Genomic DNA, 12,485 nt, shown 5'->3' on the forward strand with positions numbered 1-12,485 from the left:
AAGCGTGAAAGTCAATGTTACCAGCGTCACGAGCGAAAACAATACAGTCGATACGTAAATATCGTTATCTTAGAAATTGGAACTGGTAACTGAGGTACTGAGGTACTGAGGTACTGAGCACCAGAGACTTTAAACAATAGCGATCCGATCAGCAAAAGGTTAATCGTTTAATATCAACGAGTCAATAAATCCCCAAACTCATCCCGTCTCCTGCCTTTCTGCTTCCAACGACGACTCCACCACATCTTCGACTCCAAGATTCGCCGCCATCATTCTGTTCAAGAGAAAAATTAAGTGTGAGGAGAAAAGGCGCCAATGAGGAGCGATGATCCACACGCGGGCTGAGCACCTTTTGTGCCAATATTTTCCACACTTAAAAATTGTGCTTCACCTGAAGAGAAACTGATTTAATTTACCGATCGATTTTACATTGTACACCGCTCCTTCCCAATTACATGTGCAGGCGATGCATGACGTCATCGCCGGGCGCTGAAGGAAGGGATACTCAGTTTTTACTCCATTTTTTCTTTCTTTCTTTCATTCAATCATCGTTCTTTCCTCTTTCATTCACTCATTCATTCATTCTTTCTTTCATTCTTTCTTTCATTCTTTCATTCTTCATTCATTCTTTCTCTCTTTCATTCTTTCTTTCATTCTTTCATTCATTCTTTCTCTCTTTCATTCTTTCTTTCATTCTTTCATTCATTCTTTCTCTCTTTCATTCTTTCTTTCATTCTTTCATTCATTCTTTCTCTCTTTCATTCTTTCTTTCATTCTTTCATTCATTCTTTCTCTCTTTCATTCTTCATTCTTTCTTTCCTCTTTCATTCTTCATTATTTATTTCCTCTTTCATTCACTCATTCATTCATTCTTTCATTCTTTCATTCATTCTTTCTCTCTTTCATTCTTTCTTTCATTCTTTCATTCATTCTTTCTCTCTTTCATTCTTTCTTTCTTTCATTCTCTCTCATTCTTTCATTCTTGCATTCTTTCATTCTTTCTTTCATTCTTTCATTCTTTCATTCTTTCATTCTCTCTTTCATTCTTTCTCTCTTTCATTCTTTCTTTCTTCCATTCTCTCTTTCATTCTTTCTCTCTTTCATTCTTTCATTCTTGCTTTCTTTCTTTCTTACTTTCATTCTTTCATTCTTGCTTTCTTTCTTTCTTACTTTCATTCTTTCATTCTTTCTTTCTTTCTTTCATTCATTCTTTCTAGCTTTCATTCTTTCAATCTTTCCTTCATTTTTTCTTTCTTTCTTTCATTCATTCTTTCTTGCTTTCATTCTTTCAATCTTTCCTTCATTTTTTCTTTCTTTCTTTCTTTCATTCATTCTTTCTTGCTTTCATTCTTTCAATCTTTCTTTCATTTTTTCTTTCTTTCTTTCTTTCATTCATTCTTTCTTGCTTTCATTCTTTCAATCTTTCCTTCATTTTTTCTTTCTTTCTTTCATTCATTCTTTCTTGCTTTTATTCTTTCAATCTTTCCTTCATTTTTTCTTTCTTTCTTTCTTTCATTCATTCTTTCTTGCTTCATTCTTTCAATCTTTCCTTCATTTTTTCTTTCTTTCTTTCTTTCTTGTTTGTTTGTCTGGGCGATATCTCAGCCATCCTTTGAGCGAGGAAGCTGAAAGGTGGGGACCAAAGTGAAAATGAAAAAACAAACAAAAAAAACCACCTTATTTCTTTCTTTTTTGATTAAGCAGCCAATTGATTAATTAATTAATTATTATAGATTTATTAATTACTTATTTATTATAGTTTTATTAATTATTTATTTTATTTCTCATATTGGCAATATCTCAGGCATATTTTGTGCTTGGAAGCTGATCTTTGGACATCACAGTGAACAAGCGATTTGGCTGTAAAGGGTATTTTTTGATTTATTGATGAATCAATTAATTATTAATCGATAAATTACTTAATTTTCAAAAAGTTTCAAATTCGGATGAAACAGTGGTGGTTTAGTTATGTTATTCGGCATTGATTGAGAAATCAATTATTTTATGATTATTATTTCTTTATTTTAATTATGCAATTAATCAATGATGAATCAATCAATTATTGTACACCGCCCCCTCCCAATTCCGACTCCATGTGTCGTGCAATGGAGGATTTGTTATTACCCTCGTTGAAGGAGAGGGTATTGTGTTTAGGTCTGTTTGTTTGTTACTTGGCGAAATTTTTTTGTTGCCAAGTATGTTGGTCTGTCGCGTTTGTCTGTCTGTTTGTCACACGATTGTTGCCAAAGTTTTGTGTGTGTGTGTGTGTGTGTGTGTGTGTGTGTGTGTGTGTGTGTGTGTGTGTGTGTGTGTGTGTGTGTGTGTGTGTGTGTGTGTGTGTGTGTGTGTGTGTGTGTGTGTGTGTGTGTGTGTGTGTGTGTCAGTGTGTCGGTGACCGACCAAGGACAGTAGCGCTAAATTTTAGTGAAGATCTGGATCTGAAAATTTTAAAGTGATTCTTCACCATTGGAGAGGTGGGCCAAAAACGATATATAGCACAATATATCAAAAGGTTATGAATGGGTTCACACGAAACTTGGACGACAGGTTGGGAGTGCCACTAGGAAGAATTGATTCAATTTTGGTAAAGATCAGAATCTAGATCTGGATATAACAATTATTTAATTTGTAACTGATTCTTCACCATTGAGAGATGGGTCTAAAAACGATATTGCATGATATCTCAAAAAGTTGAGGATGAATTCGGATGAAACTTGGTGGTCAAGTTGGGTGTGTGAAAAGGACTAAGTGATTCGATTTTGGAGAAGAATCGACTCTTGGATCTGGACTCGTGAATTTTTCATTTGAATCTTCACCATTGAGATATTGGGCCAAAAACTATGTATAGCATGTTATCTCTAAAAGTTGTAGATGACTTGTGACAAAACAAGGTGGAAGAGTTGGTTCGGTGAAAAGAACAAGCTGATTCGATTTTGGTTGAGGTCCGGAATCAGATCCGACGTCTCCAGTGGCGTACGGAGTGTCGTTTCGTTTCCCCAAGTTGTCACTCTATGAGTGTTTTTTGGCTGCTCTTAGAGCACCCTTATTCTGGACATTTCCATCTGTCTGTCTGTCTGCGAAACTTTGGTCAAGCCTAGGGGCTAAACCACTCAACCGATTCCAATGAAATTTGGAAGGTAAGACCAATATTTCTGAATGGCTATCACATTGTATGAGCAAGAGTAGACCTATAATACATCAATGACAAGGGCTTATGTTAGCAGAGCAGACAAGCATGACATTACATACATTAACATCATGGTTATCTACTCTGCCATCTCCTTCAATACTCCAGGATGTTTATCTGGCCCCAAAGATTTATCTTCTTTCATCAACTCTAAGAAAGCCACCAACTGATGTGAAAAACAACGAAATAACTAATACTGGCACAAAGGATGTCCAGTTTAACATCCATCCAAGGGAGGTACACACATTGATGAATCTCCCTGCCTGTGAAACACCAGGATGACAGTTTATAGCTGGGTCGGGATTCTAACCTAGGGTAGACAGCTTTGAGGCAAGTGTGCATACCTCCAGACCATCCTGTCAACCCTGACCATATGTTACGAAATAAAAAAAAACTTATCTTTATTTTAATACATTGTTGGTTCAAAAGTAAAGACTAACTCATTTGGAAAAAAAAGAAGTAATTCTGAAGCTTTTGCTTAACGTCGTAAAATGCGTGTATTTCATTTATCACTCATTTTGGAGACTCAAATAGTATCGTGTCGTGTTAAAACTTGGCGATGACGTCATGGTCGACATTTTTACAGAGGTCCAGTACCTCAAAATTTGGCACTCCACCACTACGGGTGGCTAAGCCTTTGTCGCTATGTGAAAGGTAGTATTGAATGACTAGTATAAAGCCCATCAAAAATGATGGGTTGGAACAGTTTACTTTACGGTGTAGTTGCGTGAGCGAGCCAAAGATTGAAGCCTGGGCCTAGTGTCAGGTGTGCTGATATCTTGTTTATTTATTAGACATCCTACAGACGTAAATGATCACTTGGTTTAGACTGTGTGCATTGCTCATCACGTGCAGCGAATTTCACCTTGCACACTGACCTCGGGGCTCGGTTTGCAAGCCACTGTCTACAATTCCAATGTCTTCTCCTTCCTCTTTCGGCTGCTCCCGTTAGGGGTCGCCACAGCAGATCAACCGTCTCCATTTCGCTCTATCCTCCAGATCTTCCATTGACACTCCAACCGCCCACATGTCCGCCCTCACCGCATCCATTAACCTCTTCTTTGGCCTTCCTCTTCTCCTCCTGCCTGGCGGTTCCATCCTCAGCATCCTTCGCCCGATATACTCCACTTCCCTCCTGTGCACATGTCCAAACCATCTCAATCTTGCCTCTCTCACTTTGTCTCCAAACCGTCCTACCTGCACAGTCCCTCTAATATACTCATTCCTAATCCTGTCCATCCTCGTCACTCCCAACGAGAATCGCAGCATCTTTAACTCTGCCACCTCCAGCTCCGCTTCCTGTCTTTTTGCTAGCACCACCGCCTCCAAACCATCCAACATAGCTGGTCTCACTACCGTCTTATATACTTTCCCCTTTACTCTTGCAGCTACACTTCTGTCACAAATCACTCCTGCAACTCTTCTCCACCCACTCCATCCTGCCTGCACTCTCTTTTTCACTTCTCTACCACACTCTCCGTTATTTTGGACAGTTGATCCCAAGTATTTAAACCCATCCACCTTCCCCACCTCAACTCCTTACAACTGCACCATACCACTACCCTCCCTCTCATTTACGCACATGTACTCCGTCTTACTCCTACTGACTATCATTCCCCTTCTCTCCAGTGCGTACCTCCACCTCTTGAGGCTCGCCACAGCCTGCTCGCTACTCTCTCTACAGATCCTGATGTCATCTGCGAACATCATAGTCCATGGAGACTCCAGTCTGATCTCGTCCGTCAACCTGTCCATCACCATTGCAAACAGGAAAGGGCTCAGAGTTGATCCTTGGTGCAATCCCACTTTAATCTTAAACCGGTCCGTCATTCCTACCACACACCTCACCGCTGTCACACTGTCCTCATACATATCCTGCACGATCCTCACATACTTCTCCACCACTCCCGACTTCCTCATACAATGCCACAACTCCTCTCTTGGCACCCTATCATAAGCTTTCTCTAAATCCACAAACACACAATGTAACTCCTTCTGGCCTTCCCTATACTTCTCCATCAACATTCTCAAAGCAAACATCGCATCAGTGGTGCTCTTTCCTGGCATAAACCCATATTGCTGCTCACAAATCGTCACCTCTCCTCTCAACCGAGCTTCCACTACTCTTTCCCACAACTTCATGGTGTGGCTTAACAACTTTATCCCTCTGTAATTGCCACAGCTCTGTACATCCCCCTTGTTCTTGAAAATCGGAACCATACACTTAATCTCCACTCCTCCGGCATCCTCTCACTTTCCAATATTTAATTAAACAATCTGGTTAACAACCCCACTGCCATCTCTCCTAAGCACTTCCATGCCTCCACTGGTATGTCATCTGGGCCAACCGCCTTTCCACTTTTCATCCTCTTCATAGCAGTCCTCACTTCATCCTTACTGATCCACCCCACTTCCTGATTCACTATCTCCACCTCTTCCAACCTTCTCTCTCTCTCATTTTCTTCATTCAACAGCTCCTCAAAGTACTCCATCCACCTCCTCAACACACTCTCCTCGCTCGTCAGCACATTCCCATTTGCGTCCTTTATCACCCTAACCTGCAGCACATCCTTCCCAGCTCGGTCCCTCTCTCTTGCCAATCGGTATAAATCCTTTTCCCCTCCTTTGTATCCAACTTCTCATACAGCTCGTTATATGCCTTTTTCTTCGCCTTTGCCACCTCTCTCTTTGCCTTTCGCCGCCACTCCTTGGACTCCTGCCTACTTTCCTCATCTCTCTGACTATCCCACTTCTTTTTCGCTAACCCCTTCTTCCTTATACTTTCCTGTACTTCCTCGTTCCACCACTAAGTCTCCTTATCTTCCTTCCTCTGTCCAGATGTCACACCAAGCACCTTCCTCGCTATCTCCCTCACCACTTCTGCTGTAGTTGCCCAATCATCCCACCCATCTTTACCACCATCCAACACCTGTCTCGCCTCCTCCCTAAATTCCACGCAACAGTCTTCCTCCTTCAGCTTCCACCATCTGGTTCAGCCCTCACTCTCTTCCTCAACCTCACCTCCAAAATCATACTACAGACCACCAATCGATGCTGTCGAGCTTCACTCTCCCCTGCCACCACATTACAGTCACTAATCTCTTTCAGGTTGCATCTCCTGTTTAAGATGTAATCCACCTGTGTGCACTTTCCAATGTGTCTACAATTCCAATGTAAGAGACATAATTACTCTTATTTTGGGTCTGCGGAGTCCTTGGGGTCTCTTGGGTTCTCTAGATCATTTGGGCATTTTGGCTGCTCATGGTCTTTTGGGCCCTCGGGGTCTTTTGTGTCCTCTGGGTCATTTGGGTCATCAAGGTCTTTTGGGTCTTCAGAGTCCTTGGGGTCTTTTGCATCCTCTGGGTTGTTTGGGTTTTTGGGGTTGCTTAGGTCTTTTGGATCCTTGGTGTCTTTTGGTCTTCTGCGTTGTTGGGGTCTTCTGGTTCCTCAGAGTCTGTTAGGTCTTTTTACTGGTGGACGCACAGTCATGTTCAAAGATTGCTCATTAAAACCCCCCATTGAAATCCCTCCAAAAGTGCCACTCAAAGCCTTTAAAACCAACCCTTTTGAAGGGTGACAGACGTCACACAAACAAATACACAAACACACATTGTGTTTTATTTGGTAAGAAGATCATACGGATGTAAATGAATACTTATTTTACTCTGCACGCGTTGCACATCACATGCAGTGAATTTCACTTCCCTGGGAGTGCCTTGTATGTATTGCTCGTTCAAAAATAAAACGCTTCTGTGCTCCACTCTTGAAGCTCGACTTGCAAGCCACCATCGACAGTTCCAATTTGTGGAGTTGTAATTCCTCTTATTTTGGGTCTTTTTGGCCCTCTGGGTTATTTTGGTCTTTTGCGTCCTTGGTATCTTTTTGGTCCTCGGGGTCATTTGGGTCATTTGGTTCCTCGGGGTCTTTTGGGTCTTCGGGGTCTTTTGTGTTTTTGCATCTTCTGGTTCCTTGGGATCTTTTGGGTCATTTGAGTATTATGGGTACTCGGGGTCTTTTGGGTCCTTGGGGTCTTTTGAGTGATTTGAGTCTTTGGGGTCCTCGGAACTTTTCAGTCCTCTGGGTCTACGCGGTATTTAAGAGTTCTGGGGGCATTTTGGGTCGTAGGGATAATTTTGGTATTTGGGTTCAATTGGGTCCTCAGCGTCTTTGGTGTCTTTTGGGTCTTCATGGTCTTTTGGGTCTTTAATGGTCTTGGGGACTTTGGGTTTTTTGGGGGTCTTTTCAGTCTTGAACAGTCTTCAGGGTTTTTGGGGTTTTCAGGGTATTGTGGGTCTCTGTGATCCATTGGGTCTTCGCAGTCTTTTCAGTCATTTAGGGTCTTTGTGGAATTTGGGGTCTTTTCAGTCTTTGGGGTCTTTTGGGCCCTCAGGGTCTTTAGGGTGTGAGGGATCTTTAAGGGTATTTAGGGTATTTGGGTCTTCAAGGGTCAATGGGGTCATGTGTCAGGTCAGGTCAGAATATATCTATGATTTGCTACAGGTACCATGTAAACCTGTACAAACCTGTTCTATGGTCGGGTTGTCGGTGACTACACCGTCTCCCCCACCAAGTTTCTTTGTGAGGAGGGTGTACGATATGGACACCCAGCAGGATGAAGAACAAAACCTGACAAAGGGCGGAGGAGCTCCTTGTGAGCCAACGGCCATCCATATCTAGTGCCAACTGTGTCTGCGGACATCCTCCTGCAGTTAGGTTACTGTTTATTAGGAGGTTGGTGGCAGGATTTGCACTCTGGCCACCGCAAAACCCTTCATTCTGCAAAACATACTAAGAGCACGAAAAACACTCAAAACCAACTCCGTGGGAGTACCCGCTGTGCAGCTTACCTTCGCAGGGCAGCTCACCAGATGACTGGATTGGGGTAAAGCCTTCGGGACCCCCAATCTTTGATGATAGGAGGGAAACCACGGGGTAACCTTCCTGGGTCAGATTGCGGTAGTGTGTGTCGGGGTGGTGCTGAGATGTCATCCACCAGATGGTGGTCTCTTTCGGTTAACCTGAGGCGGTCCCTTCGGGTGGGTGCCTGGAATGTCCTCTCCCTAAGAGAGGATGATCACCTGTCTCTGTATCATCTGAGCTCAAGCATTTCGACATCGGTATTGCAGCACTCTCTGAGGTTCGGAGACCGGGTTGCGGCGAGATCATGGCGGATGGTTACAACTACTCTTGGTCTGGTTGCTCTGATGGTTGCCATGTCCAAGCAGTTGCTGTAGCTGTGTCCAAAAAGCTGGCTCCAATAATAATTGAGGTAACACCGGTCAACGAGCGTATTTGGAGACTAAGGATCTGTCACTCCTTGGGTCTCTGTATATGATCTGACTGAAGCGAGTGATCTCACCATGAAGGATGCATTCTCTGCCACACTCGAGTCTGTGGTTGATCAGTGCCCCAGCGAGATTCTCTTCTAGTCTTGGGGGATTTCATTGCATGAATTGGAACTGATAGGAATGGTTATGAGACGTGTGTTCGTCCTCACGGGTCTAGAACTGTGAACCAGAGCACTAAGTTCCTTGACTTTGCAAGAAGTCATGGACTTTGGGTGGCTTCGTTTGTGGAAACAGTCAGTGGGGAACCGGTTGAAATGCGGTGAAGCTCCTGGGATCTGTGGCATCCATGCAGAACTTCACAAGGCTGGTGGAAATGCTACACAAGGCTGGTGTAAATCATGTTGTTGCATGCAGTTCTGTGCTCTGCCTGGAACAGGCATCATCGCAACTGACTGGAAGAGGGGCCTTGTTATCCCTCTCTGGAAAGGGGAGGGTGATCGCCAAGACTGCAACAACTACCGAGGGGTGATGTTGCTCTCAGTGCCGGGCAAGGTCGTTGCTCTGATAATTCTTGATAGGGTTCGCACCATCTGCTTGAGCACCAGCGTCCAGAGCAGTCAGGTTTTACTCCAAAGAGGTCAACGATTGACCGTATCCTTGCTCTTCAGCCCCTCACCAAACGTAGATGAGAGTTTCGGCAGGGGTTGTTTGAAGCTTATGTTGATCTCTGTAAATCGTTTGATTCAGTGAATTGGGATGTCCTCTGGAGGATTCTTGGTTTTTGTGGGGTGCCACCAAAACTGATCAATCTGATGTCTGAACTATACTCTGTGAGATGTGGTGATACTATCTCTGACTTATTTTCAGTTGTTACTGGAGTTCATCAGGGGTGTGTATTGGCCCCACACTTTTTAGGACTTGCATGGACTGGATTCTTGGGAGGATGTCAGAGAGATCAAGCTGCGGTGCATCATTTAGGAATGTCAATATCTCTGGCCTTGATTTCACAGATGATGCCGTCATCTTTGTGGAGACTCTAGATATACTTTTGGGGGCCCTCGAGGTGCTTATTGAGTAGTCAAAGCCACTGGGATTAGGGGTTTCCTTGGTTAAGACTAAGATCCAGGCTTTCATTAACGTATTGGATGCTGCTATCCTGTGAGGATGTTGAGGTCATGGAGAGATTCACTTACCTTGTCAGTGATATTCATGTCTCTGCTGGCTGTGAGTCAGAGGTCAACAGACACCTGGTTTGGGTCTGGGGAGTCATGGATTAACTGGATCCTGGGGTGTGGCACTGCCGGTACTTGTGCTGGAGGACGAAAGTCCGAGTCTCCTGGTCCTTGGTGCTTCCAGTCTTGCTCTATGGATGCGAGACTTGGACTGACCAGGGATCTGAGATGGAGCCTTAATTCCTTTGGTACCAGGTCTCTTCAGAGAATCCTTGGCTATCGCTGGTCAGACGTTGTGTCCAACGAGCGTTTGCTGAGAGGAACTCAAATGAGATTTGTTAACTGCATAGTCCGTGAGCATCAGCTGCGGCTGTAGGAACACATTGCTCGTTTTCCTGACGCCAATCCTGCTCATGAGATTCTCTCAGCGAGGGAGCCTCGTGAGTGGAGGAGGCCAATGGGCCGACCACGTGCCTCGTGGTTGCAGCAGGTTGATCAGAATCCCAAGGAGATGGGAATGGGCCAGGTATCTGCCTGGGGGATGGCCATATGGAGGCCCCTGGAGTACCGGCGGAAAGTGGACGCAGTGACGCGCTGCTCCAGCGCATGCTCCCATACCTGACCTGACCTGAGCTGACCTGGGGTCTTTTGGATATTTGAGTCTTTCGGTTGTAAAGGGTCTTTGGTGTCCATTGGGTCCTCAGGGTCATTTGGGTCCTTGGGGTCTCTTGGATCCTCGGGGTCTTTTGGTCTTCTGGGTCCTTGGGTTATTTTGGGTCCTCGGAATCTTTTTGGTCTTTCAATCGGTAGACACCTAGTTGGGTACAAAGATTGTGCTCATTAAAATCCCACTCAAATCCCTCCTAAAGTGCTACTCAAAGCCTTTAAAACTTACCCTTTTGAAGGGGGACAGACATCACACTAACAAACGCACAAACAAATACAGAAACACACATTGTGTTTTATATGGTAGATATTCAGACTGGAAGATATGGATGTTTTGTAGCAAGAAAAAGGGTTCTTATAAAACATTACATGTACAAATGTTACTCTATTTCTTTATCTTTCATTTTGAGGGTGCAGCCTCGTGAGCGTGCCAAAGCCTGAAGCCTCGGCCTAGCGTCAGGTGTGCTTATATCTTCTTTATTTATGAGGCATTGCACGTATGTAAATGAACACTCGTTTTACTCTGCGCGCGTTAGACATCACGTGCAGTGAATTTCACCTCCCTGCACCTTGTATTTATTGTTAATTTTTTTAAAAAATGCTGATGTACACCACCATTGGGGCCCAGTTGCAAGTCACCGTCTACATTTCCAAAAGAAGAGACTTAATGACTCTTAAATGGAAAATATTTTTCGAGAGTTTTTTATCCTGAAAAAAATAGAATGTATTGAACACACAGTCGTGTTAATCGATTGGCCTTTAAACCCCTTCTTAAATTGTCCTTTTGAAGGGAGATGGACATCACACACACACACACACACACACACACACACACACACACACACACACACACACACACACACACACACACACACACACACACACACACACACACACACACACACACACACACACACACACACACTGTGTTTTATAGGGTAGATCCCAGACCCCATTCCTTAAAGGGTGTGGGGAAGTTTAGGCCACACACACACACACACACACACACACACACACACACACAAACACACACACACACACACACACACACACACACACACACACACACACACACACACAAAAAAAAATGTTTCTTAAAAAATACCAACAAGGCCCAAAAGACACCCAGACAGATGGATGGATATATATATATATATATATATATATATATATATATATATATATATATATATATATATATATATATATATATATATATATATATATATATATATAATTCCAGCAATGTGTGTGTCTGTCTGTGTGTGTGTCTGTGACCGCTGTTTCTCGACAACCACTGGTCCGATCTAATTGAAACTTGCCAGGTATATTGCTGGCGACCTGAGTACGTGCCTTTTCAAGGTTTGATATTAATCGGAAAAGTGCTTCCCAAGTTATGGCCATTTATTTACCAAACCAATGAAAGGACACGTTGCTGCGTAGGCCGATACGCGGCCGACCGACGATGACGTCACGTCACGTGCCGTGCCGGTTACGATGGGGATCGATCGGTGCCTTAGTTACAGTGGCGTCGGAGTGGCAATGGTCAATGGCAGCGAATGTCATGGTAAGTAAAGATAGGGAGGTAAACTTGATTTCAATTTGGATTGTAATTAACTCTGTGTGTGTAAGTATCACAGCAGTTGTTACTTCAATACAAGCGATAATTCGTGGAATGAACGTGAACATTCCGTACGGGAACGCACCACTTCCAGAGAGTGATGACAATGTATTGTAATCATTTCTCGATTTATTATGCGCATTTATAGATAAACACAATGCCCCAATTCAGTCGTCGTTTCACGAGTCAATTCACGAGTGCGAAGGAACGGCCTGTGTGGTTGTTTGAAAGTTTTTTTTTTGGGGGGGGGGGTTTGCACGTACGGGCCTGCACCAGTATATTAAATAGGGTGACTTGTTTCTCCATACTCTGATTAGGATCATGAGCAGGCAATTTAGCCCTTTTCCCGTCATTAAAAACATATTTTCCGAAAAGAAAACTTTTGTCAGGGGGGCAAGCGATGCCTCACAACCAATATGGCTGCCTTTAATGGAGATGCAGTCAGTGTTCGTGCTCCTTTCGTTCCGCACGGTACTCCTGCTGCTCAAATTGACGCGACGTTCTGACGAACGCGTCCATTTTTACTGGGCTGGAGTTGACGCGACTCGTGG

General features: G+C 43.7%; 1 protein-coding gene across 7 annotated transcripts in view; it reads right to left on the minus strand.

Moving 5' to 3' along the window:
• Positions 1-499, minus strand: part of LOC147030460 (uncharacterized) — a 54,713-nt gene extending 54,214 nt beyond the window's left edge. Inside the window, exons 1-2 of one of the 7 annotated variants that reach the window (XM_085874525.1) lie at positions 417-499; positions 215-274 (exon numbers count right to left, since the gene is read on the minus strand). In XM_085874525.1, coding sequence (XP_085730651.1) covers positions 215-245 — 31 coding nt within the window. In that variant the 5' untranslated portion in view covers positions 246-274; positions 417-499. Of the gene's footprint in view, positions 1-214 lie in introns of all 7 variants that reach the window. The other 6 variants (XM_085874524.1, XM_085874535.1, XM_085874531.1 and 3 more) reach the window with 6 other exon arrangements.
• Positions 500-12,485: the final 11,986 nt, after the last annotated feature.

Source organism: Eptatretus burgeri, chromosome 3, assembly GCF_056783735.1.
Source record: "Eptatretus burgeri isolate ZD-2024b chromosome 3, Ebu_testis_v1, whole genome shotgun sequence".
Lineage (NCBI taxonomy): Eukaryota > Metazoa > Chordata > Myxini > Myxiniformes > Myxinidae > Eptatretus > Eptatretus burgeri.